General features: G+C 41.9%; 1 protein-coding gene across 4 annotated transcripts in view; it reads right to left on the reverse strand.

Annotated features, from left to right (window-relative positions):
• Positions 1–27,174, reverse strand: part of LOC126183548 (uncharacterized) — a 363,013-nt gene that overhangs the window by 254,541 nt on the left and 81,298 nt on the right. For all 4 annotated transcript variants that reach the window (XM_049925624.1, XM_049925623.1, XM_049925622.1 and 1 more), the window contains exon 3: positions 12,002–12,194. In XM_049925624.1, coding sequence (XP_049781581.1) covers positions 12,002–12,194 — 193 coding nt within the window. The remainder of the gene's footprint in view (positions 1–12,001; positions 12,195–27,174) is intronic.

Below are 27,174 nucleotides of genomic sequence, written 5' to 3' on the forward strand. Positions count from 1 at the left end.
CCGGCGGAGGACGTCCCAGCACTTTAGGAAACGAAATCCAGGAAAAACAATGCGTTGGAAAGTTGTTTGATGCGAGACAATATGCACAGAGTTTATTTTCGTATTGCTGAAGTATATACACAAATTCCACAAATTACAGCACGGTAGCTTCCGAAACTCTAAAATAGAGATTGCGTTGAGCGATGCACTTTTGCCAGCCAGTCACAGCTCATGTCACGTGACCTCGCTAGCGAATGACGGCAGTTATTCAGAGCAAGAGGCCTACGAGAAAGACAGGCCGCGGTGCGTACGTTACGAAGGTAGGCCGAGCTCGCTCAATTCAGCAAAGTGCGTTTCTACACCGGTTAACTCGTAAGCAGATGTGTATGTACGAACGAGAATTGCATCCTCTATTGGCATCCACTGTTATTAGTCCTACAATGATAGGAAGTCCGTAGGCCTACTAACAGGCTCTAATTTGGCAATTAAAATCGTGCCAAAATGATTATCAGTTGCTTAGAAAAGTCGAAGTGTTCTGGCATGAAGGGACTTGTGACATTGCTCAGTAACACATTATGCACATTTTTGTGAAGGTCAATGGAACTTTTTGCCATCGATTGCATAATTTTTTATCTATGAAAGAACAACATTAAATATGAAAACTAACTTGAAGCTCGGTCTTTTTTTAGCGTGTGTTACACGTTAAGTCATATCAAATACAAATGTGCCGGTAAAATTTTAAATAGTGGCATAAATGACTTATCTTCTGGGCCCGACATTTTTCAAATGGCTGATCCTCAAAGTGTTACGTTCTGAATGAGAGTTATAACGCCCTGTGATTTAAGAAATGCACTGCACATTCTCACTCGTAACATAAATCATCTTGCGTGGAAATTTACTTCGAAAGTAACGCATCTCAAGCCACTATTCGTAATAATTTCTGGTGATCTGTTAGAAATGTAAACAATTGTGAGTCACTTTCATCGAATGCATGTTAGTTGTTACGGATGTACTGCATAATCTTCGACCTAAATCCTTTGACACTATTTACCCATTTTCTATGCAACTAAACTTTTATTTTGGTGTTATTCTGTGATTTGTGTTTCATTGCTGCAATATTATTTAGCAGTAGTGGACTAAAGTTCTTTGTCAGCGTATCAGATCTTACACGTCACACCTACAAAACTTTAACTGCAATCTAAAACAATGAAAAATCCCGGAATTCTAAAAAATTCCCGGGTTTTTCCCGGATTTGTCCCGGATGAAAAAATTCCCGGGTTTTTCCCGGAATTCCCGGATGTCCCGGGCCGTATACACCCTGTGAAACTTAATGTGTCATCTTTACGTTAAGTAGTGAACCTATCATTTCCTATATTGTTCATCTCATATAAATGTTCGATGGAATTCATGTTGGGTGAGCCAGGTGGCCAAACCACTCGCTCGGATTGTCCAGAACATTCTTCAAACCAAGCGCAAACATTTGTGGCCCGGGGACATCACGCGCTGTCCTCCATAAATATTCCATTGTTGTTGGAGAACTTGTAAGTCCATGAATGGCTGCAAATGGGCCCTAGTAGCCGAACATAACCATTTCCTGTCAATGGCCACTTCAGTTGGACCATAGAACCCAATCCACTCCATGCAAATACAGCTCACATCATTATGGAGCCAGTAGCAGTTTGCACGGCATTGTTGAAAACTTAGGTCCACGGATTCATGGGATCTGCTCCACACTCAAACGGGGCTCATATGGCCAGGCCACAGTTTTCCAGTCATCTAGTGTCCAACCGATACTGTCACCAGCACAGGAGACGCGCTGCAGGCAATGTCGTGCTATTAACAAAGGCACTCTGGTTGGTTGTCTCCTGCCATAGCCCATTAATGGCAAATTTCATGGCACTGTCCTAACGGGTACTTTTTTTTTTTTTTTTTGTGGTTTTAGGGCGCACAACTTCAATGGTCATTAGCGCCCTGACTGCTCTAAGAATGCACCGCGAGGCACAAGTTGACAACAACAACTAAAAGGGAAAACACGATAAAAGACAGACCGACAGGCATAGGATTAAAAAACAGCATCATCAAATGTCCTTAGCGAGGTTTGTCAAATTGATAAAACGAAGAACACGAACAGCTGCTCGTGGGTCATCCGCTAAAATGGCATCGAAAGTATTCGGCAGGTTAAGATCGAGGCGCAGTGTGTTAAGATCTGGACAGGACATTAAAATGTGTCTAACCGTCAGCAAGTGCCCACATGGGCAGAACGGCGCCGGCGCAGCCGTCAGCAGATGGCGATGGCTGAACCGGCAGTGTCCAATTCTTAAACGGGCTAAAACGACCTCCTCCCGCCGAGAAGGGCGTGAGGAGGACGTCCAAGCCACGGGAAGAGGTTTTAAGGCCCGAAGCTTGTTGTCAGTAAGTGCAGCCCAATCGGCATGCCACAGCGATAAGATGCGCCGACAAATGACCCTGCTAAAATCGGACGAAGGGACACAACAAGAAGCTGTCCGAGGCTGGAGGACCGCAGCCTTGGCCGCGGCATCCGCAGCTTCGTTCCCAGGGATACCGACATGGCCAGGAACCCACATAAAGCTAACCGGAGAACCGACGTCCACCAGCTGCTGAAGAGAGCGTTGGATCCGGTGTATGAAAGGGTGAACCGGGTACGGATCACTGAGGCTCTGTATGGCGCTAAGGGAATCTGAGCAGATGACATAAGCAGAATGTCGGTGGCGGCAAATGTAAAGAACAGCCTGGTAGAGGGCAAAGAGCTCAGCTGTGAAGACCGAACAATGGCCATGGAGCCGGTATTTGAAACTTTGTGCCCCGACAATAAAGGAACACCCGACCCCGTCATTGGTCTTAGAGCCATCTGTATAAATGAAAGTCATGTTGATGAACTTCGAACGAAGTTCCACAAAACAGGAGTGGTAGACCGAACCGGGGGTGACCTCTTTTGGGAGCGAGCTGAGGTCAAGGTGAACGCGGACCTGAGCCTGGAGCCAAGGTGGCGTGTGGCTCTCACCCACTCAAAAGGTTGCAGGGAGTGAAAAATTAAGGTGTTGAAGGAGGCGACGAAAGCGAACTCCAGGGGGTAGCAGGGCAGAGACATACAACCCGTATTGACGGTCAAGAGAGTCGTCAAAAAAGGAACGATAAGACGGATGGTCGGGCATTGACAGTAGCCGACAGGCATACCGACAAAGCAGTATATCGCGCCGGCAGGTGAGTGGCAATTCGCCAGCGTCAGCATGAAGACTCTCTACGGGACTGGTATAAAATGCTCCGATCGCAAGTCGTAAACCCCGATGTTGTATGGAGTTGAGGCGGCGTAAGATGGATGGCCGTGCAGAGGAGTATACGAAGCTCCCATAATCCAGCTTGGAGTGGACGATCGACCGATATAGACGAAGTAGGATGGTTCGATCCGCTCCCCACGACATACCACTGAGAACACGGAGGACATTTAAAGAACGGGTACAACGGGCGGCCAAATATGACACATGTGGAGACCAGCTAAGTTTCCTGTCAAAGGTAAGGCCTAAAAATTTGGTTGTCTCCACGATTGGGAGAGCAACGGGACCGAGTCGTAAGGACGGTGGGAGAAACTCTTTGTAGCGCCAGAAGTTAATACAGACCGTCTTCTCGGCAGAAAAACGGAAGCCATTGGCGACACTCCAGGAGTAAAGACGGTCAAGAGAACGCTGAAGACAGCGCTCCAGGACACGTGTACACTGCGCGCTGCAAAAGATGGTAAAATCGTCCACGAAAAGGGAGCCAGATACATCAGCTGGGAGGCAATCCATTATTGGATTGATCGCGATGGCGAACAGAGCGACGCTCAAAACTGAGCCCTGTGGCACCCCATTCTCCTGGCGAAAGGTGTCGGACAGGACAGAACCCACACGTACCCTGAACTGTCGATCCATTAAAAAGGAACGAATAAAAAGAGGGAGGCGACCGCGAAGGCCCCATGTATGCATGGTGCGGAGAATGCCCGCCCTCCAACAGGTGTCGTAAGCCTTCTCCAAATCAAAGAACACAGCCGCGGTCGGGCGCTTCCGCAAGAAGTTATTCATAATGAAGGTCGACAAGGTAACCAGATGGTCAACAGCAGAGCGGCGCCTACGAAATCCACATTGTACATTGGTAAGTAGGCGTCGAGACTCGAGCAGCCAAACCAATCGAGAGTTAACCATTCGCTCCATCACTTTACAGACACAGCTGGTAAGCGAGATGGGTCGATAACTGGAAGGCAAGTGCTTGTCCTTCCCCGGCTTAGGAATCGGGACAACAATAGACTCGCGCCAGCATGCGGGAACATGTCCCTCAATCCAGATGCGATTGTATGTACGAAGAAGAAAACCTTTACCCGCAGGAGAAAGGTTCTTCAGCATCTGAATATGAATAGAATCAGGCCCTGGAGCGGAGGACCGTGATCGGCCAAGTGCGTTTTCGAGTTCCCGCATGGTGAATGGGGCATTATAACTTTCACAATTCGAGGAGCGGAAGTTAGGTGGCCTAGCCTCCTCTGCCTGTTTGCGGGGGAGGAAGGCAGGGTGGTAATGAGCGGAGCTCGAAACCTCTGCGAAAAAGCGGCCGAAGGCATTGGAGACAGCCTCAGGGGCCACAAGGACGTCATTCGCGACCTTCAAGCCAGAAACTGGTGAATGGACCTTAGTGCCAGATAGCCGGCGCAGGCTACCCCAGACAACAGAAGAAGGAGTAAAACTGGTGAAGGTGCTTGTGAAAGCAGCCCAGCTGGCTTTCTTGCTTTCTTTGATAATACGACGACACTGAGCACGTAATCGTTTATAATTGATACAATTCGCCACTGTAGGGTGGCGTTTAAATGTGCGTAAAGCACGTCGACGAGCACGTAAAGCGTCTCTACATGCTGCGGTCCACCAGGGGACAGGTACGCGTCGTGGAGAAGGAGGGTGAGGGATGGAATATTCAGCAGCAGCGAGAATGACTTCCGTGAGGTGTGGGACCTGACGATCGCAGCTTGTGAAGGTTTGATCCTGAAAGGTCGCCCTGGAAGAGAAGAGCCCCCAGTCTGCCTTGGAGATGGTCCAATTAGAGAAGCACGGAGAGGGGGTATGCTGCAGGAGATGGATAACACACGGGAAGTGGTCGCTCGAATATGTATCAGAAAGTGCATACCACTCAAACCGGCGTGCAAGTTGGGGAGTACATATAGAGAGGTCTAAATGGGAATAGGTGTGAGATGTGTCCGAAAGAAAAGTAGGGGCGCCAGTATTGAGGCAGACAAGATTGAGCTGGTTGAAAAGGTCTGCTAACAAGGAGCCCCTCGGGCAGGATGCTGGAGAGCCCCAAAGGGGATGGTGGGCATTGAAGTCTCCAGTTAACAAAAATGGTGCAGGTAGCTGAGCAATAAGTTGCATCATATCTGCCCTGGTAACGGCAGATGACGATGGAGTGTAAACGGTACAAAAGGAAAACGTAAAAGTGGGGAGAGTAATGCGGATGGCAACTGCCTGCAGGCCGGTGTGCAACGTGATGGGATCGTAGTAAATATCATCCCGGACCAGCAACATAACCCCTCCATGAGCTGGGATACCTACCACAGGGGGTAGGTCAAAACGCACAGAGGTGTAGTGTGCCAAGGCAATTTGATCGCATGGGCGTAGCTTCGTTTCCTGGAGGGCTACGACGAGCGGACGGTGCAAGCGGAGCAGCAACTTCAAGTCCTCTCTTCAAGTCCTCTCGGTTGGAGCGAATGCTGCGAATATTCCAGTGAATAAGTGCCATCGTAAGAAAAGGAAGATGAGAGAAGGGGTCACCTCGAAGGCCGCTTAGGGCCTGGCTTCGAGCGAGCACTGCCGCCGCTATCAGTAGGCGGACAGTCATCGTCCATTGGGTCTAGAGGGTCATCGGCCATCTCGGGAGGATGGCCGGGAGGGGGAGCTTCCTCCACCGGTGAACGGCCAGATGTACGGCTACCAGCGGTGCGGCCAGGTAAAACGGATGACGGCCTGGGGCGGCAACCGCTGGGTGGCGCAGGAGAAGAAATGCGCCGTGGCGGAGAAGGAGAACTGTGCTTCCTATGCACCTTTTTGGAAGGACGTTTGGTGGAAGTACCGGTCGAAGGCTGGGAGGTCGAGGTACGGAGGAAGTCTGCACGGGATGGTTCCTTCTTGAAGGCCCGTGCATCTGACTTCGGGGTCTTCGTCTTAGCAGAAGCTGAGGAAGGGGCTGGTGTCTGTGGGGTGATGGGAGGAAGAGGAGACGTCGACCGCACGATCTTAGCACTGGCCGAACGGACGACCGTGGTGCTGAAGGTCAGATCGCATGTCTGGGTTGCTACCTCCCGAGTAGTCCGAGGAGAGGCGAGGACAGTACTATATTTCCCCGCTGGGAGCAGCGTGGGCTTCCTACTAGCCAATAGCTGGCGAGCAGCCGAGGTGGACACTTTTTCTTTGACCCGAATTTCTTGGATACAGCGTTCTTCCTTATAGACAGGACAGTCGCGGGAGGATGCGGCATGGTCACCCTGACAGTTCACACAACGAGGAGACGGAGGTGGACAGTCACCCTCATGGGCATCCCTGCCACAAGTGCCACATTTAGCCGCATTGGAACAAGACTGTCGAGTGTGATTGAAACGCTGACACTGGTAGCAGCGCGTAGGTGTCGGGACATAGGGGCAAACAGAAATAACCTCGTAGCCCGCCTTGATGCGCGATGGCAGCTTAACACTATCGAAGGTCAAGAAAAGTGTCCGGGTCGGTACAAGGTCATTGTTGACCTTTTTCATGACCCTATGGACAGCCGTCACGCCCTGCTCAGCGAGGAAAGATTGAAGCTCCTCGTCAGTCAATCCGTCGAGGGAGCTAGTATAGACTACACCACGAGACGAATTCAAAGTTCGGTGGGCCTCCACCCGGACAGGGAACGTGTACAGGAGTGTGGCCCAAAGCAGTTTTTGTGCCTGAAAGGCACTCTCAGTTTCTAGTAATAAGGTACCGTTACGCAACCTGGTACAAGATTTGACAGATCCGGCTATGGCATCTACGCCCTTCTGAATAACGAAAGGGTTGACAGAGGAAAAATCCTTTCCGTCCTCAGATCGAGAAACTACTAGGAACTGTGGGGCAGGCGGTAGTACTTTTGTCACTGTTGGCTGGTCACGTTTCCGTTTTTGGGTCAAAGTCGAGAGAGATGGAGTAGAATCCATTGCGGAGGAATCCCCCATAATTGCCAGCGTCTCCGATGGCGCGCTCCTTCCTTGTGGGGACCCTCTCAGAGGGCACTCCCGCCTTAGGTGAATGTTTACACCTCAGGTCACACCTCCCGAGAAACAGACGGAGGGACCAATCGGCATGGTCAGAAGGTATCAGCTCAGGCAATCACCCCTCCCCGGGCCTGGCCTTTACCAGGGGGTACGCGCGTGCCTTACATGTCTACCCAGGGCGGGGACTTACGCGTTACCCCGTCACCGGCTACGCGTGCGAACGCGTGGGTCGGCCTTCAGGCACGCACAGGGAGGAAGGAAGAAGTGGAAAAAGAAGAGAGAGGGAGGAAGAGGACAGACTGTCTCAAATGCCGAGGCGGAGACCAGAGAAGGCAAGGAGAAGAAGGCAATGAGAAGGCAAGGAGAAGAAGGCAATGAAAAGGCAAGGAGAAGAAGGCAATGAGAAGGCAAGGAGAAGAAGGCAATGAGAAGGCAAGGAGAAGAAGGCAATGAGAAGGCAAGGAGAAGTCAAGGGAAAGAGTAAGGAAGACAGTGAGGTGGAGAAGAGCAAAGAAAGGAACCAACAAAAGGAAGGAAGAAACGAGAAGTGAAAAACCAAAAAGACCACAATAATAGGTCGAGGAACCGTCCGTCTCCGGACGCAGGCGCTAACTACCCCCGTGAGGGGGATGGACTCCTTTTAGTCGCCTCTTATGACAGGCAGGAATACCTCGGGCCTATTCGAATCCCCGGACCAGCAGGGGGACGGGTACATTTGCCGTACATCTCATTTTGATTTCTGCAGTTATTTCATGAAGTGTTGCTTGTCTGTTAGCATTGACAACTCTATGCAAGCACCGCTGCTCTCAGTTATTAAGCGACAGATGTCGTCAACAGTGTTGTCCGTAGTGAGAGGTAACGCCTGGAATTTGGTAGTCTCGGCACACTCTTGACACTGTCGACCTCAGACTATTGAATTTCCTAATGATTTCCATAATGGAATATCCCACATCTCTAGTTCCAACTACCATTCCGCACTCAAAGTCTTAATCCCTATCTTGCAGCCATTATCACATCGGAAACATTTCCACATGAATCAATCACCTGGGTACAAATGGCTGTCCCGCCAATGCACTGCCCTCTTATACATTGTGAATGCGATAGTACAACCATCTGTATATGCGCATATTGCTATCCCATGACTTTTTTCACCTCAGTGTACAGGATCCTAACATACTCTTGTTTCGAAAAGGAATCATCCAAAGTCTAGCAAAGTTTTCAACCTTGTTTGTGTGCCTGTTGATAATTCGACACCTCTACTATTTCGTGAGTTGTTATCTTTACTCCAAAATTATTTCCATTCTCCCAGAACTTTCCATTACTATATTTAAATACTAAAAATATATTTACAGTTAATTAATCTGTTGTTTCTGAAACCACAATCTTTTTGTAGTTGCTTGATATTTTGCAGATGCTCCTATAAGCAAAATTCTTGATAATGGTTAGCAATTGCATTTTATCGTCATCTTTTTTTACCAAATAGTGATTCTTATTACACAAAATTGGAAAAAATACCTTTCAACAGCTATGACTGGAGGATAAGATGTAGGAATGTGAGGTTTATTATTGTTTTTGTACGAATCCTTATGAACATTTATAACTAGTTAACTACAGTAAGCAAGACACTCACAAGCCAAACCTAAGCTTTAGTTTACCAATGATACCTCCCTATACCTTCTAAGTTTGAAAGGAATGCAACATTTTGTGTGATAGGGGAAGAAAATAGTGGCAATTTGAAGCTTTGAGTAAATCTAATGGTTGTACTCAAATAGCTAGTAGAGTGCTGCTGCAAAAGGTAGGCATCCGGGCTCTGAGTCTCTGTCCAACACACAGCTATAAAGTACCAAAAATGTTATTGTTGCTCGTAATCAATTACAGAATGAAAACTCACCAAATGAATCATCCTTATGTTAGGACCAAATTCTCAGGCATCTGATAGTTACTAAGTTATTGAACAAAATTTGGTATTTGATATAAATGGATTACATTACATATGAAATGTTGAGCTGCACACAACTGCAGTGTCTGTCAACTGAGGCCACAGTTGCCTGAGACAGCAGTCATATGTGTGTAAGTTGTGTGTGTGTGTGTGTGTGTGTGTGTGTGTGTGTGTGTGTGTGTTTTTGTCGTCCAATTTTGACGAAGGCCTTACTGGACAAAAGCTACATTTGGGACAGTCTTTTTGTTATGCGACTCAGCATCTCCACTATATGGTGAGTAGTAACTTTCCGTTTCACAATGTTATTACATTCCATCCTGGATTTTCCATTGTTTGATTCTGAAACACCCTGTATATATATAAAAAAAAACACTCTTGTCATAATAAATTATTATACAGTTATGCCACAATCAGGTGGTGCAACTTTGGACTATGCATAGCAGTGGAGTTACTATAATTTCTTCTGATAGGGAACACTACAGCAAGCAGTCCCTAGCAACAGCAACAGTTCTCACATCAACTGTCCTGTCCAGCATACCAGATGAAGTGAAAGTCATCACAACTAGCTGCATCATTATCATGAAATACTGAGGAATGACCCAGTTAACTCATTTTTTGCTGCCTGCCTACTACGGAATACTTCTGTTAGTACAAGACTTGTTATATATATCTACTGACACTTCCAGCCAGCATATCACAGAGTTGTTCCAACCCAAGTTTGATTTCTTTTAGAATAGACTCCTTTTCATCCTTCAGTGGCATTCACATTTGGCATCTTTTTAGGCATTAAACATTTGTGTGTCACAGATGCTGGAATAAATTTTATTATTTTACAGCACTTCTGAAAAAATAACCATCAAAATGAGAAAACGCGAAGCACTTCGAAAAAATTGTACCAACTAAGTAATTCAAAAAATGCGAGGGTGAGTCAAATGAAAACCTTAAATATTTTTTTAAATATTATTTACTGTGCAGAAGAGGTACAAAGCCGAATCACTTTTCAACATAATCTCCCCCACGCTCAATGCAAGTCCTCCAGCACTTACAAAGTCCATAAATTTCATTAGAAAAAATTTCTTTTGGTAGTCTGCACAACCACTCGTGCACCTCGTGGCATACCTCTTCATCAGAACAGAACTTCTTTCCTCCCATTGAGTCTTTGAGTGGTCCAAACATATGGAAATCACTTGGGGGCAAAGTCTGGTGAGTGTGGTGGATGAGGAAGACACTCAAAATGCAGGTTTGTGATTGTTGCAACTGTCGTACAGGCAGTGTGGGGCCTTGCATTGTCATGTTGCAGAAGGACACCTGCTGACAGCAATCCACGTCACTTTGATTTGATTGCAGGCCGCAGATGATTTTTTAGAAGATCTGTGTATGACGCACTGGTGACAGTGGTCCCTCTAGGCCACTAATGCTCCAAAATGACGCCGTTTTCGTCCCAAAAGAGTGTCAGCATAACCTTCCCTGCTGATGGTTCTGTTCAAAACATCTTTGGTTTTGGTGATGAGGAATGGCACCATTCCTTGCTCGCTCTCTTCGTTACCGGTTGGTGGAAGTGAACCCAGGTTTCGTCCCCAGTAACGATTCTTGCAAGAAAGCCATCACCTTCTCATTCAAAGTGCCGAAGACATTCTTTACAAGCATCAACACGTTGTTCTCTCATTTCAGGAGTCAGCTGCCGTGGCACCCATCATGCAAACACTTTGTGAAACTGGAGCACATCATGCACAATGTGGTGTGCTGACCCATGTTTAATCTGTAAACACGCTGCAATGTCATTCAGTGTCACTCGGTGGTTTCCCTTCACTATGGCTTCAACTGCTGCAATGTTCTATGGAGTCACAACTCATTGTGCCTGACCTGGAGAAGGAGCATCTTCCACCAAAGTCACACCATTTGCAAACTTCCTACTCAATTCGTAGACTTGCTGCTGGGACAAACAAGCATCACTGAACTGAACCTGAATTCGTCATTGAATTTAAATAGGTTTCACACCTTCACTATGCAAAAACCAAATAACAGAACGCTGTTCTTCCCTGTTGCAAGTCGCAAGTGGGGCGGCCATCTTTGTACTGATACTGCGACAGTATGTGTGCATCTGCACTATGCTGCCACCTACAGGGCATTCTGCATGCTGTTTGTAGCATGCTTACCAACTTACAGGATAACGGCGCGAAATTTCGATTTGTTATTACAAATTTAAGGTTTTCATTTGACTCACCCTCATAGTTTAACTGTAATAAGTATTAGAAATACACTGATGCTGGGATTGTTCTTTTGCATCCTCCGTGTGCTTCGTTGCTCTTATTTTTGTTGGCACACCATCAGAAGCAATCTCTTTATTCAATTTGAGGTGGGAACACATTTTGAACATTCTCAAGGAAAAGAATAAAATTTAATTATACACATTAATTGTTTTTGTTCATTATTGGTTTACAAAATTCATTAACGTGCTTTAATTTTACTCATGCTTATGAATCGCTATTCATCTTTCCACTAGTTCTGCTGTCTGATTAAAAGAAAAGCAGCAAAAACTGTAGCATTAATCTCACACAGCAAATTAACAAATAGAGCATTATGAAATTTCTGCCATAAGGAAGAAAGCACCAACTGCTATATTTCAACATAGCGAGTGTCACCGTATCAGTCATGTTAATTATGGGAGCATTTGTAATAACTTCCAAAGGCAAAGCCATGTTAATAGATTACAATGGTTCAATAATATCAACTGGACTACAGTTGCTGATAGCTTCACAGTGTTAAGAACTATACACATACAAAATGCTCGAACTTTCACACAAATGACTTTCAACTTGAATACTAACCAGCTGCAGTAGCACTTTCTTTTACATCGCCTAATTTGGCACCCAATCTGATGTTCTCTTCTTCAGTAAACAGTTTACGGACCTTTCTAGCTGGAGATTTTCGTATCTCTTCAGGTCTCTTCCGATTTTTGCTAGGTGTGCTACGTGTGATTATACGAACTGGGTTGCGTGCATCTGCTGGTGGTGTTTCATGCTGAAACAGATGTGTAATCGTAAGAGTTATAAAGAGAAATTGCACAAAAATTTAGCAAAGTTTCTGCTTTGATGTTTGAAACTGGATACTAATCCCTTTAAGAACAACGGAATATCACATTCAAAGTTATTAACATGGGAAGCAGGTAACTGCAACTCTATCACATCGTTAGTAACAGACATAAGCAGCAAATGGAAAATATTGGTGACTTGATCGCCCCTGCCTTGGACATATTCAAACATGATCCATTTGGCTGTACAACATCCACTTTGCCTTGTTGGACAGTGAACTGGCTGGCTTCTTCAGTTAGAAACTGGGGGGAAGCAGATGGTAGTGAGCCCCAAAACACATGGTTTTAAGTTAAAAATCCTTACAAAGAAGAAATAGGCAGGAGCAGCAGCTGTCATATAAGGCAGTGAAATGCCTCACTGTTTATAGTGCTATTAGAAGAAGGGAGAGGGGGATAAGTAAAGACAACATACCAACACCTTACTCCACACATGTGCTATAGCAGCAGCTGCATCACTTTCATCCATTTGCCTATTGTTGACATCCTTTCTGTAAATGCTCTAACCCCTTTGAACATGGGTGTCAGACTCATGGGATTGTTGCAGGCAAAGGCACAGGGGTCTTCATTGTGCTAAGAGTCTTCATTCCTCTACATAAGTCCTTCAGTGTGGAAGTAATCTCAGCAGTGAAGCCATTCTTTGTTCTTTGACTTCCATCGAGTTGTAGGCTACATTAGTTGAGAAATTGGATGAGGGCACTGTTGGTTTTCTTCATACAAACTTCAAACTCCCTGAGATCTACTAACAGAAAATCAGTGGGAATGGATTTTTCTAGGTATGTGAGTTACCTGTTTTCTAATCTGATCACTTGAAACACATTTGTTAATTTTTCCCTCATAACTACATGTATGGAAGATGTGACAACCTTTGGCTTACTGCTACCTTTCGTATTAGCTGATGGCCCAGTGGTAAGTGTGTGCGCCCTGGTTTTACCAATGACATCAATGTTGTAAAGCTGTACCCTACCACCTGTTTTTAGTCACAGCAGCAAATGACACTGCAAATACAGGTGATACAACTGCCTGATAAGCTGCTTCCCCTTAGGCTTAAAGGATACACATTGTGATCCTGATTTTAAAGATTTTCTTTTCTTTAATGTACTATGAGAACTCATGATTCTGGACTGTATGAGTTTCAGAGCTGTTGATGTAGAATAACAGTGATGGACAAATTATTCTTATCTCAAACAAAGTATTTCCACAACATGCCCAGTTCTTGCAAAACAGGGTTGTGCACCCACACCAATGGCATTTACAACATCTCATTGGGTTCAGCACATGGGTGACATCTTACAAAAGATAAAAAGCACTTCTGATCTACTCTGGTAACACAGGTGTGTTGAAGGTGGGTATAAATGCAGCTGTGCTTTAAAGCTCTCCACATGCCCTCTTTATCATGCTCTAACACCAACAAAGTCTTCTATGTATTTATCTTTTAACTAAAATCAATCCCACTATGTCTCTGCTGCACAATTCAACACCCTTGCTGGTACTTTTGTTGTTGGGAAGCTCCATAGATAATGAATACAAGCTGTTTCACTTCATGTGATTGTCTACTTAAGACAGAGAGACAGTGTTTGGTCCTAAGGGACTCACCATTTGGTACAAACAGGAACACCCATGTGCCTTACAGAATGGACTTGTTATGTTATATTTCATACCTCTGAGATGACAAAATTTGGTTCCTATTACTTTTCCAGATATGTTACGTCTATATACACATATGACAGAATGTTACAAATTAATTTAAATTCAGTATTGAGTGTTTTCAATATTATTAGGATAATCTCTATGTATATTAATCTTACAATTTAAAAATATATTGACTACTAATTGACTATGACTATTTCAAAAATATGAAACAGTTTTTCAGAAACCACTACCAGCCACAAAATTATTTAATGAAGCAACATGATTCACGGTATAATCATCTTTGGACTAATGGCAATAGAATATTTTTTAACAAATTTACACACAGGTATTACAGCTGTTTTGTAGAGTCCTGACATGTGTTGTGGTCATTTGTGTTCGTGTGTACTGGTTGCCTTCTTGTGGTGTGATCAGGTACCTTCATTGCTGTGGCTTCTTGGAACTTGTTAAGCACTTTTGACAAATTTGCACAGGATGCTTGAAACATGACATCATCTCTTATGTTCATTCAGTTTGTTACATGAAAATTGTTCTTTAGTAATTTTTAGTACACCAGCCAAAGCCTGCAAACCCTTGGATATATAGAAAGTATACACCCTCTCCAAAGATCCTCTTTCAAATTTTGTAACTATACAAAGAATCTGTACTGAAAAATATGATATGTTATTAGGTGAAGCCCAATTGCTGTGTTCTAGTTACTCAAACTGTTGATTTTGTTGTGTATTTTTACTTCTTGCAGATACTCTCATCTTGCTGCAATGAAACACTGGAGAGCCATAGACTCCACTCAGTCAGAGAAGCACCACTCATCTTTGTGAAATCTACAACAAAAGAGCTGTCACAAGCTCAAAGGATGTCTCATACAAAATGTTTTGCCTCATTAGCCATCTAGCAGTAAACATCTTATTCTTTAAAGAATCAGACTCCAGTGTATAAAATAGTTTCCAGTATCTGATTACAAGCGAGTTAATGCAGTAAATATTCGCCTTTAAGCATGTAAGCGAGAAAAGGCTTGGGAAGGTTTGAAATTATGTTTAAAGTTTGTTGGAAGTCACTAAGTGCTCTTGTCGTGAAACACTGGATGAACAGAAACTAGGTAATTTGCACTCCAATTTAAGCACAAGCTAGTTTTCCCACACATCTCAATGTTCATTATGTCATATCTCCTGAACTGTGTGTCCTAAAATGATATAGTTTTGCAGGTACAGCCAGTGATATATGTAGATACTGTCTACAAAGTTTGTTGGGAATATAGTTAGCAGTACAGAAGTAATAAATTAAAATGTCATGCCAGATGCTGGAGTTTGACTGCATGAATAACAAAAACGCATTAAGCATAAACTTTCTTCTAGGGGGGAGTCAGCAGGAAAAAGTTTTGTACAGGTTTGAAATTATGTGTAATTTTTGTAGGTAGTCACTAAGTGCTCTCATTCTCAAATAGTGGATAAATGAAATCCATCTACTTGCGCACTGTCAGTAACAATGCCTCACAATGAACACACAGTTTAAAACTGTAATACTTGTTTTTTTGTTAAACTTTTAACATAAGATTATACCTCTTAATGAGTAGATTACAACAAAAATTTAATTAATAAAATTCGGTCAATAATTATGAAAAATACTGAAAATCAAATTTTTTTGCTCTTACGCTGCAACTGGTAGGGTGTTCTGGGATAGCGTATTAATAACATAGATGAGTATGTGATTCGTAATGCAGTTGAACAGTTCTGATAGAAGTTTATACCAGTCATAGAAGCTAGATGTTTAAAACAAGATGCTCAATATCAGCAACAAGACATTCCACGGCCATGCTCAACAGCAGTCACTTAAGCATGACCAAAGCTAATTACTGCACCAGTTCTCAGCTCACAAATGCTAGGTCCGACAAGCCTAAATCCAATCATGTATGACAGGGTTCCTTGAAACATTCAACATTTACTCAGGAGTCATATACAACTTAGCAGCTACAGAGGCAATGAGCACAGCTTCCCATTCACTCTAGCAAATGCTATTGTAAACTCGCTCCTATTTATTTTAATAATGATACTTCACTCAAATCTAGTGCTAATCAAGATGAGCAGAAGGGTCAGCAACTACATCAATACATAGGTGGCTACTGAATTTTTCCGTGTGCCTAAACTGACCTATCCAGTGCTTGCTATGCACGTAGGGATCTATGTCTGCCCCGATAGCTGAACGGTCAGCGTGACGGACTGCCGTACTAAGGGGCCCAGGTTCTATTCCCAGCTGGGTCGGGGAGTTTCTCCGCTCAGGGACTGGGTGTTGTGTTGTCTTCATCATTTCATCCCCATCCGGCGTGCAGGTCACCCAATGTGGTGTCGAATGTAATAAGCCCTGCACCCAGGCGGCTGGACCTGCCCCGTAAGGGGCCTCCTGGCCAATGACGCCAAATTCTCATTTCCATTTTAGGGATCTATGCTTAACTAAAATGATCACAGTTGCTCAAATATAAAACAGGTTATTTATCCTTGAAGCAAGTATATGATCCCTTGCCAATGTCACAAAGTCTTGCATCACTCATTCTGTCTAGACATAAGAAAAAGATTCATCATGTGATTCACATTCAGAAAGATCTAACTGTCTCTCTAGCACCATCAAAAAATTGTAAGAATTCTTCTGGTATCCAATTATATAGACAGTCACCTTCACAATATTCAAATTGCCATGCTACCACTCACACAATACTCCTGAACCTATTTTACTACTTATAATTTTCCATGTTTCACTTAACAGTTCACAAATTTTATTTCACATGTTAAAAAACACATCCTCTATTTACAGTACTTCCAATATTCTCAATCAAAGTAATATTTCTTCAACTATGACAACTTATTCAGCTTCTGAACTGCAGGCCAACCATCACCTTCAGCCACTTGTGACCACTGCTGTCTCTCCAACATCTCCCAAGTGCATACAGTCTAATAGGGGGCTTAGAACTGCCCTGTCTGGAAAATTCTACAAGGCCAACAATATAGTACTCACAAGAAGTAGGTTGTTTTTACCAATTATTGGTAAGGGTGTCAATAATGGTACCCTTACACTGTTCTGATGTCTGTGCAATGTACATCCAAGTCCTGGACTTTGTGCAAGCAATTGAATACGTATTCGATTTTACAGCATCCACTTCCCCACGCTTACTTGCCATCCACTTGCACGGTACCCTTTCAAAGTATATTCTGACCTGTATATGAATTCCAATGGCCATGTTGTCACACAGGTGGTCAACATCGTCTTCCCACTGAACATAATCTGCAGCAACAACAAAGCAGAATGAGAGATATGTGGTTGTGGGTGAGCTGTTGGTCATATTGAAATATACCCTGAATTCAGGAGACATTTATCTTTTGGATGTATAAGATCTGACATTACTCAAGCACTGGGGTAGGTGGCCGTATGTCCCCGTAACAGATTACGAGCACTGAATTTTCCATGGAGAAATTTATGCACAATCAGATTCAAGAGATGGCTTAGAGTATCTCATTTTGAGTGGCTCATTTGGTGGGAAATACAAAGAGCACAAGGTTGCTTTCATATGAAGATTTATCACTACAGGAACTGCTTGTAGTAGGCTGGTTAGAGTCACAGACAAGGACAGTTATACACAGTCCAGTCACATTAACAGGAACAATATGTGGAGTGTATTCCCCTATCCAGTCCATGTTAATTTTACTCCAAATGTTCTCCCATTTGTAAGAAGGCTATAGAATTACAGAAATGAAATTTCTACCAGACATTAAGTACCTACTGTGCATTACACTAAACCTAAAAAAATTATTTATAAGTTTATTTTCATCCAAAAATTTTTAGAAAATGAAAGAAACAAAATTTTGCCATATTATTCTTCAATTATAATTTTATTTAGAAGAAAAAATACAAAATTTTACGTTACTAAAAGTTCCATAGTTGATTATGGTAGATATCTTGATACATACTAAATTTCACCGAATTATCTTGAATAGTTCTTCAGAACAGGTGACTTCTCCAGTAAAAAAATGTTATATCTGGGAAATCACTTTTAAAGAAAATGAGCCGAGTTTGAACACTTACAGATGATTAAAAACAGCCTGATGCATATGTTTTGCCTTCTTCTGCCTCGTGGGTGTCCTCCAGCTTTTGTTTGCAACATCTAGCTGACTGTCTTTTTTTTTTTTTTTTTTGTCATCTGTTACGGATCTTTCAGCATCTTGCACTCTACAGTTGGCACAATGGTGAAGACCATATTCTTCTTACGAATGATTTGTAATTTTTGTAGTACCCAACACTCTACACAGTTGTATGTGAGAATGCTGCCATGGGCTATTTTTAATGTCTGCGTACCTACAGACACAGTTTTTGGTAGACAATTCCAAATAAAGCTGTTGAAACACTCATTTGAATTTTGGGTTTGCCCATGCAAACACTTTTTTAGTAGCTCAGGCCTGGCCACATTTCTGAATATGGGCTTTATAGCACTAAGTACAGCTGCTGGAAGACTATGCTTATGCGAATAAGATTCTCCTGTCACTGTTGCCCTGTTAAACTTGCACCATGACGTGTTACCTTTTAGGCAGAGACCATGACATCTGTAGAGGATTTATGAAAAAATATTGCCCATACATCATTCTTTGAGCTTCTAAATTGTCCTTACTCCTTCTAAACACTTGTCCATAATATCTCTGGAGATTTTCTATTTCATTCTTAGTCAAATGACCTTGTTCTGTCAGCAGTTTTTGCCTTTCAGTCTGGTCCCCAAACATTTTTGTACATGGTCGACACATTTCATTCTGGTAATTTCCACATCACCATAGGAGTTGGAATTCACCATACTCATGTAGGCATTGCTGCCTCATCTTCAAGATATCGAGTGTAACGAATGCCTCTTGTCTTTTATGATCTTTCAAATATTTATTTTACACCAAGTACTTCAATCCCATCACTGTTACCTTCATAGTTAGAAACACATTTCAGTTTGTGTTCTTCCTTTCTGCCTCCTGTTAATCTTTTGCAAATTTTACAATTTTTGGATATAACTGCTACACCTGTGACCTTTCCTGTATCTATGCTTGTTGCTGTAACAACACCGTCTAGGGAGAGATGTCCCCTTTTCTGCGAGCTCCAATCTCAAGCAATGAGAAGGTCTGTGCAATGTTCATTTTCTACAACAGCTTCCCTTGCAGCACTCTTCATGCTCTCCTCACTAACTTCCACTACAGCTCTCTTCAATAATGATCACACATTCTGAAAATTCTTTGTGCAAGCATGCAATTCTTGGCAGCACATAAAAGCTTTCCAGCAGCCTTACCTTTCCCAACTGAACGTAGAGTGTACACGGTCTTGTATTTACTCCATAAGGCCCATTGGGTCTAGCTTCGATGAAGTCATAAAGGAAACAACAGATAAACAATTACAGAAAACAATTTGTAGTGGAATTGCCAGACCTTTTCTACCACTGTTGCTTTCTTCAATCTTTACATATTCAGATAGTCCATATATCTTGCACTTCACAAAATTAAAAACAATAACAGTTAAAACACTCATGTGCATAATAATATTGTTCCTTTCTCCATTAGTTCCAGTGAGCTGGCCGTTGGGTCCGAGCGGTTCTAGGTGCTTCAGTCCGGAACAGCGTTGCTGCTACGGTTGCAGGTTCGAATCCTGCCTAGGGCATGGTTGTGTGTGATGTCCTTAGGTTAGTTAGGTTTAAGTAGTTCTAAGTCTAGGGGATTGATGACCTCAGATGTTAAGTCCCATAGTGCTTAGAGCCATTTGAACCATTTGAAGTCCCAGTGAGCACTCTATATTCGTCAAAAAAAAGAAGACTGTTTTTTTGACAAAGTGTTGTCAACAGTATCAAGTGAACCACTTTTACTTGATATTTTCGCATGATATATATGTACGTGAGAAGTGTGCATTCTGTCCTGATTGTCTTTAAACTTTTTCTTTTTAAATATTCCTTTTGGTTTTTTCATCTTCAGTGAGATCTAGAGAAAACTGGATTCATCACAACACAACAATAAGAGGAACAACAGAAACAAACTTCCAAAGATGAAACATGTGAAACAGATAAACATCATAATGGGACTGTTACAGGTTAGCCGCGCATTTCACATAAAAAGAAAACTAAAAGATAAGTGAGAAGGAAAGGTGAATGTGAAATCTTACAGTCAAAGTAAATTCGGGCATGGCGGACAAACACAATAAAATAAAATATAGGTTCTAAAACCAATTTTTCAGGAAAATCCTTTTGAGATATACAAAAAAGATCCCAACAATTTAAATTCCACCAAAAAACCAAATAAAATAAAATAAAATAATTAAAAAAAACACTGTTTTTACCCATACCACACGTGCTAAAAGTGGGCACCGCCTACATTCGACATTAACATGCAATAATCACTCACAGAGGGCAGAGAGAGGGGAAAACAGTGTAGTAGTCGTCGTAATGAGGAAATAGACCGTTCTCTCTGACGTCCAAAAGAGCATCATCATGGGCTTTTGGGCCAAGTGTGGAACATTTCCAAAATAGCTAAGTTTGTAAACTGTTTGCATGTCATCGGGAATAAAGTATACTGTGCACAGCAAAATGGCACTATCCAAAACTGACACCAAGGCAACTGCAGTGCACCATGGGCCACAGATGACAGGTGAATGATAGCTGCAGAAATGTGTACAGGTGAACAGATGAGCAACTGACTGCCCAGTTGAACCAAGGAGCTAACGGCAGTGCTTCCTTCCTGACCATTTAACAAACACTGCTGTGTATGGGTCTCCGCAGCAGACATCTGGTCCATGCAGCCATGTTGACTGCTGTTCATCCGTGATGAAGGCTGGAATTTGCATGCCAATGCCGCAGCTGGACATCCACTGAATGGCAACAGGTGGCCTTTTCAAATAAATCACATTTTATGCTCCACTGACATGAAACATCTGAAAGCAAACACCCTGCAAGAATCGCCAGGGCAGAGGAGCGACTGTTATGGTCTTGGGAGTAGTTTCATGGCATGCCCTAAGTGATCTCATCATTCTGAAATGTACAATGGATCAACAAAAGTATCCTCTGTCCTAGGGGACCATGTCCACCCCTACACGCAATTTTGTTTTTCCTCAACACAATGGTATCTACCATCAGGACAGTGCAAAATGTCACATGGCTCAAAGTGTATACGCGTGGTTCAAAGAGCACAAGGCTGAGTTTAACATACTCCCATGGCCACCAAACTCACCAGATTTAAACCCAATCAAGAATCTGTGGAACCACCTCAGCTGGACTTTCCACGACAGGGATCCTCAGCCAATTAACACAGCACAGCTGATTAAGGCACTAGAGTCAACATGGCTCCACATCCCGGTCAGTACCTACCAGAACCCATCTGACATTATTCCTGCACGTCTCACAACAAATGACACTGCAAAATATGGTTACTTAGACTTTTGATAGGTGGTCACATTAATGTGACCGGACACAGTCTTTTGCTACCTGGAATTGTCACTTGTCCAACCTTCCTCCGCTATGGCTATCCTCTCAATGGAGGGAATAAACTCCTATTGACACTTCCATATCAATCCTACCTATGTTAGAAACTTCTGTTCCTAAATTTGTTAATGTTCTACAGTAGCTCTGATGTCATTCTACAGCCAAAGTTTCCATTACTCTTCCATTTCATCAATGTGGGTAATCTGCAACAGATGGAGGAGATGCTGATTGATACAACACACAGTGTGCATAAATTCCCATGCACAGGTATAAATCTGAATACAAACTTCTGTCCAGAAATTTACCATTTCTGTGCTACTGGGAGAAACATGTACAATGAAATATGTACCTACTGAGCAAACAAATACGAAGGAAGATAAGTATTTAATGCCCTGTCCATAATGAGGTCATTAGAGCTGAGCACAAACTCTAGTGGGGAAAGGAAATTATAATGTCCTTTTCAATGGAACTATCTTGGCATCTGCCTTATGCAGTTTAGGATAAACAAATCTGGGTGGTTATTTGAACTGCCACTGTTCTGAATGCGAATCCAAAGTCACAATTATCATGCCAAGTGAATAATGCGATCCAAGTGAATAAGATTACAGAGATTCATTGTAACTCTGTTAACTGCTACATTTTGAGTCAGTGGTATGAACAAAATCCTTAGCATTCACATGTCACCTTTTTCATATGGTCTCTGTCCTTCCACACATGGCCCGTATCTCAAACCATTAAGACTACGACAGTTAGCAATGGCCATTATTACCACAGTTGGTTATGTACATAATAACCGCTAGAGTCACAATACAGGGCCTTCAGATGCATTCAATTTCACAGGACTACTCAACTACATGAATGAAGATAGAAACTTGAGGTAAATTTCAAGTAGTACACTGAAACTAGAAGTTTGTCATGTTGCACATTGTAAGTTGTCGGTTCATGTGATTGCCAGCAGGGTCTCCCTTATGTAGCTACCTCACTTGTTTGCTCATTTTCATTAATAACTTACATACCTGGATGTTTTGGAGAGCACTATCAAAAGTGGCTCCTACATGTAAGGGCATTTCTTAACAATCAGTAAACTCCTTATTCTTTAACAAATTAAACTCCCTTGTATAAAACAGCTTCAAACATCTGTTGCAAATGCGTTAATGTGTTAAATATTTGCTTTAAGCATATACATGAGAAAAAGTTTAGAAAAGGTTTAAAATTATGCTTTAAGTTTATTGGAAGTCACTAAGTGCTCTCATCATGAAACACTGGATGATTATAAAGTGAGTAATTTGTGCCCCATTTTAAGGAAAAGTTAGTTTTTTTCACGCATCTCAATGTTTATAACGTCATGTCTCCTGAAATGTTTGTCCTACAATAATATAATTTTGCAGATACAGCCAGCGATAAGTGCAGATACTGTCTGCAAAATGTGTTGCGAACAGAATTAGTAGTAAGGTAGAAACATATTAAAACATCATGCCAGATGCTGAAGTTCAACTGCACGAACAGTGAAAATGTAGAAAGCAATAAACTTTTTTGTACGAGGAGTCAGCGAGAAAAAGTTTTGTAAAGATTTGAAATTATGTGTAACTTTTGTTGGAAGTCACTAAATGTTCTCATTCTCAAATCGGGGAGGAATGAAGTCCATGCATTAGGGTGCTGTAGGGGTGTGTGTGTGTGTGTGTGTGTGTGTGTGTGTGTGTGTGTGTGTGTGTGTTTGGGAGGAGGGTGGTGCACACTTCAGGAGGGGGAACTAGGGGGACGGGGGGGACACAGAAACTCTGGACTTGCTTGTCAAAGTATGCAACCAGTTTGATTATTGTCTGAATGATGCAGTGCATTTGGTGGAGGGGCACATTGGAGATTTGTGAAAGATAAATGAAAACTTTGATCATCATGACCTTCCTTTCACAAATTAGGCTGTTGCCTGTTCCGAACTCACAAACAAAATCAGTCCGATCTTTTTCAAGGTCCTCCAATGTCTCTTTTCCATCAACTTGTAGTTCAGGATTTTCTGGGAAATTCTGTGACCTGGCATTCTCATGAGGTGCTGTCTCCAATCTTCATGATATTTTTTCAGTCATATTGAAAATATGTAATTTGGTTCTAACATATTCATTTCTAACCATACCTCTTCTTGCACAGCCCTCTGCCTTCCTTAAGAACCCCTTCTCTGCTCAGACAGCTTGGAATTTGTGTTTCATTTTCAATATCAGAGTCAAAATCAAAACTTAAAACACAGACTAAATAAGAGATGTGAAACACCTGTTCTAAAACTGAATTATCCAAAACAATTTCTGATCTGACTGAATAGCTCCCTCAGAATGTCATTATTTTAGGTCTATTACTAGAAATTTTAAAGTTGTACCTCTCGAAAATTTCGTGCAGCTGATATACTGATCTTTGGAGGTCATCTTCATTCATTTCAGTAATGACTATGTCTTCAGCAAAATAAGTACATTCAGGTATTCCTCATTCGTTACCTTAATTCCTTTGTTTACTTTACATTATCATGTGTGAAGAATGAAGTCAAGGTAGGTAATAGTCCACACATTTGTCTGACACCTTGGTTAATAATTATTTCTTCTAATCGATTCCTATTTGTGTTTACCACAATGTGTGTAGTTTTGTAAAGACTTTTCACTACCTCTATTAGATGATAAGGATAGCCACATTCAGATATAATCTTATATAGGTTATCACTACTCACATGGTCGAAAGCCTTTTCAAGGTCGATAAAGGCTATATGGGTTTCTATATTAAATTTTCTCTGTTTTTCTATAATATTTTTAATTATAAACACACTGTCTGAGCATGCATGACCTGATCTAAATCCATTTTTTTCTTCAGAAATAACAGTCTCTGTGATATTCTTCATGCAGTTATTGATTATCTTTGAGTATAGCTTGCCGCCAGTCTTTAGAAGACTGATGCCATGATAGCTTTTACAGTCATTGGGTTTCCCTTTCTTGAAAAAGAGAGATTACTTCTGGGATCTTGCAGTTCATCCAAAGCTCATTTATTACTTGTAAAAATCTTTTATCCAGTGGTACCCTCCATATTTAATTAGTTCTGCATTTATTCCAGCTATTCCAGTAGCTTCTCTGTTTTTTGTGTCTCTCAAAGCCTCTTGTAGTTACTCCATAGTAAGTAGATCTACTGTTTCATTGTCCATACATTCTCCAACATCATCTTCAGCCTTCTGCATACACCACAAGTATGTATAATGATTTATCCATTGTTCACTGGTTGTAAAATTCAGTGAGGCAGTCATTTTCTTCCTTCTTCAGGGTTTCCTGACCTTGTATGCACATTGCTGTCTACCAAATACGTTGTGTTCTAAGTTGCTCATGAACGAGTCCCATGACTCTTGGTGTGCTTTGCACACTATTCGCTTTGTATGTTTCCCAGCTCTCTGGTGGTTTTGTCAGTAGAAACTTCAAAGCTTTTTTTTTTAATGTCTTCTTTAATTTCTGTGTTCCAAATTCTGAGCATTTTTTCCCCACCTGTTTTCTTCTTTTTACCAAGTGCCACTGAGGATGCTTCAATTTCTGTCAATAATTCCAACCACTGGGAAGGAATATCATCTGACAAACACTTGTGTGATGTGCAGCCATGTTCAGGGTGTGAATGGGGAAGGAGGCAAGAAGGGAATCGAGTTGTTATTGTGAAAACTGTGATGTTGCTGTGTGCATTTTTCCCTACTTTTGCGCTTACCGCACCCCTACGAACATTTAAAATCATAGTAAAGTTCATGCTTCAACTTCAACAACCTACACAAAAATTAAAAGAATAGTTTTAAGTTTCAGGCTACGTTAGTCAAAAGAAAATACAGTACTATTTTTTGGAACATAATTTGGAAATGTGGTACGGAGTTAATTTACACACGGGACTGCAAAGTTTTTATTTTCAAAAGAGGCATCCAACTTCACAAGCTTAATATTTTACTTGCATCCACATATAAGCTTAAAGCTGGATGCTTCTTTTGAAAATAAAAACTTTGCAGTTATCTGTGTAAATTAACTCAATACCATATTTCCGAATCATGTTCCAAACAATAATATTTTCTTTTGACTAAAGTATCCTGAAGCTTACAAATAATTTTGTTGAAGTCAAACCAAGAACTACACAATGACTTTAAATCTTTGTAGCCGTGCGATAAGTGCAAATGTAGGGAACAATGCACACAGCAACATCACAGTCTCCACAATAACACCTCGATTCGCTTCTTGCCTTTTTCCCATTCATATCCTAGACATGGCTGTACATCACACAAGATCTTGTCAGATGATGGTCCTTCACAGCTGGCGTAATGATTCACAGAATACATCAGCAATCTGTTAGCTAGGGTTGCAACTTGAAGGTGGACAATCTGCTACTTTTGAAGTAAACTTCTGTTTATTTTGTTTTGAAATAATGTTTCTGATAAAGTAACACAAATCCTGAGAGGATTTAAATTACCTCTTGGCTTTTTCAACAGGTCACGTGCAGTCCGCAAAGCAAGTTTGAGAGAAGTAAAAAATTTTTTCGTAATACTTTTTTCTTCTTTTATGAGTCACTGGGCTGTTAGCCAAGTGCTGATCTATCTTCTCCACTCTGCTCACTGCATCACTGTATGCCACAACAGATACTGGTTTCAACATTTTTCCATGTGCTCTTTACAGCTTTAATTTCAGCCCCATGAATCATCGTAAGAGAGGTCACAATTGTCTTTCCACTAAATTGCTGTCACTTTTCTCCTCTGAAAATCAATGATTTCTCAATTCCATAGTTTCTTACGATGAAATAATGAAAGCTACACAGTTCCATACACATGAGTTCTCTGAGTGACAAGTCAGTCAATGACCTGAAGAGATATATAATAATTTTATTTATTTACTTGTTTATTTACATGTCAAGTTCCATAGGACCAAATTGAGGAGCAAATCTCCAAGGTCATGGAATGTGTCAGTACATGAAATTACAACATAAAAGTAATGACAGATAAAAATAAAAAGTTATGAACCCGAAAAAAAGTCTATCCATAGGTTTAGGTAAACGCAATCAACAAAACAACAAGAATCATCTTAATTTTTCAAGGAACTGCTCGACATTATAGAAGGAGTGAGCCATGCAGAAATTCTTCAGTTTTGATTTGAAAGTGCGTCGATTATTGCTAAGACGTTTGCACTCAAGTGGTAGCTTACTGAAAATGGATGCAGCAGTATACTGCACACCTTTCTGCACAAGGGTTAAGGAAGTCCGATCGAAATGCAGGTTTGATTACTGCTGAGTATTAACTGAGTGAAAGCTGATTAGTCTTGTAAATAAGCCAATACTGTTAACAAGAAATGACAGTAAGGAATATATACATTGAGAGAAGTTGCAGCATTAGAAAATTGCAGTGAAATGCAGGAAGATCTGCAGTGGATAAGCACTTGGTGCAGGGAGTGGCAACTGACCCTTAACATAGACAAATGTAATGTATTGCGAATACATAGAAAGAAGGATCCTTTATTGTATGATTATATGATAGCAGAACAAACACTTGTAGCAGTTACTTCTGTAAAATATCTGGGAGTATGCGTGCGGAACGATTTGAAGTGGAATGATCATATAAAATTAATTGTTGGTAAGGCGGATACCAGGTTGAGATTCATTGGGAGAGTCCTTAGAAAATGTAGTCCATCAGCAAAGGAGGTGGCTTGGTTGGTTTGGGGGGGATTAAAGGGACCAGACTGCGACGGTCATCGGTCCCTTTTTCCAAAAAAAAAAGTAAAACCACCCAAAGAGAATAAAAAAAACGAACAACA

This window comes from Schistocerca cancellata, chromosome 4 (assembly GCF_023864275.1).
Source record: "Schistocerca cancellata isolate TAMUIC-IGC-003103 chromosome 4, iqSchCanc2.1, whole genome shotgun sequence".
In the NCBI taxonomy this organism is placed as follows: domain Eukaryota; kingdom Metazoa; phylum Arthropoda; class Insecta; order Orthoptera; family Acrididae; genus Schistocerca; species Schistocerca cancellata.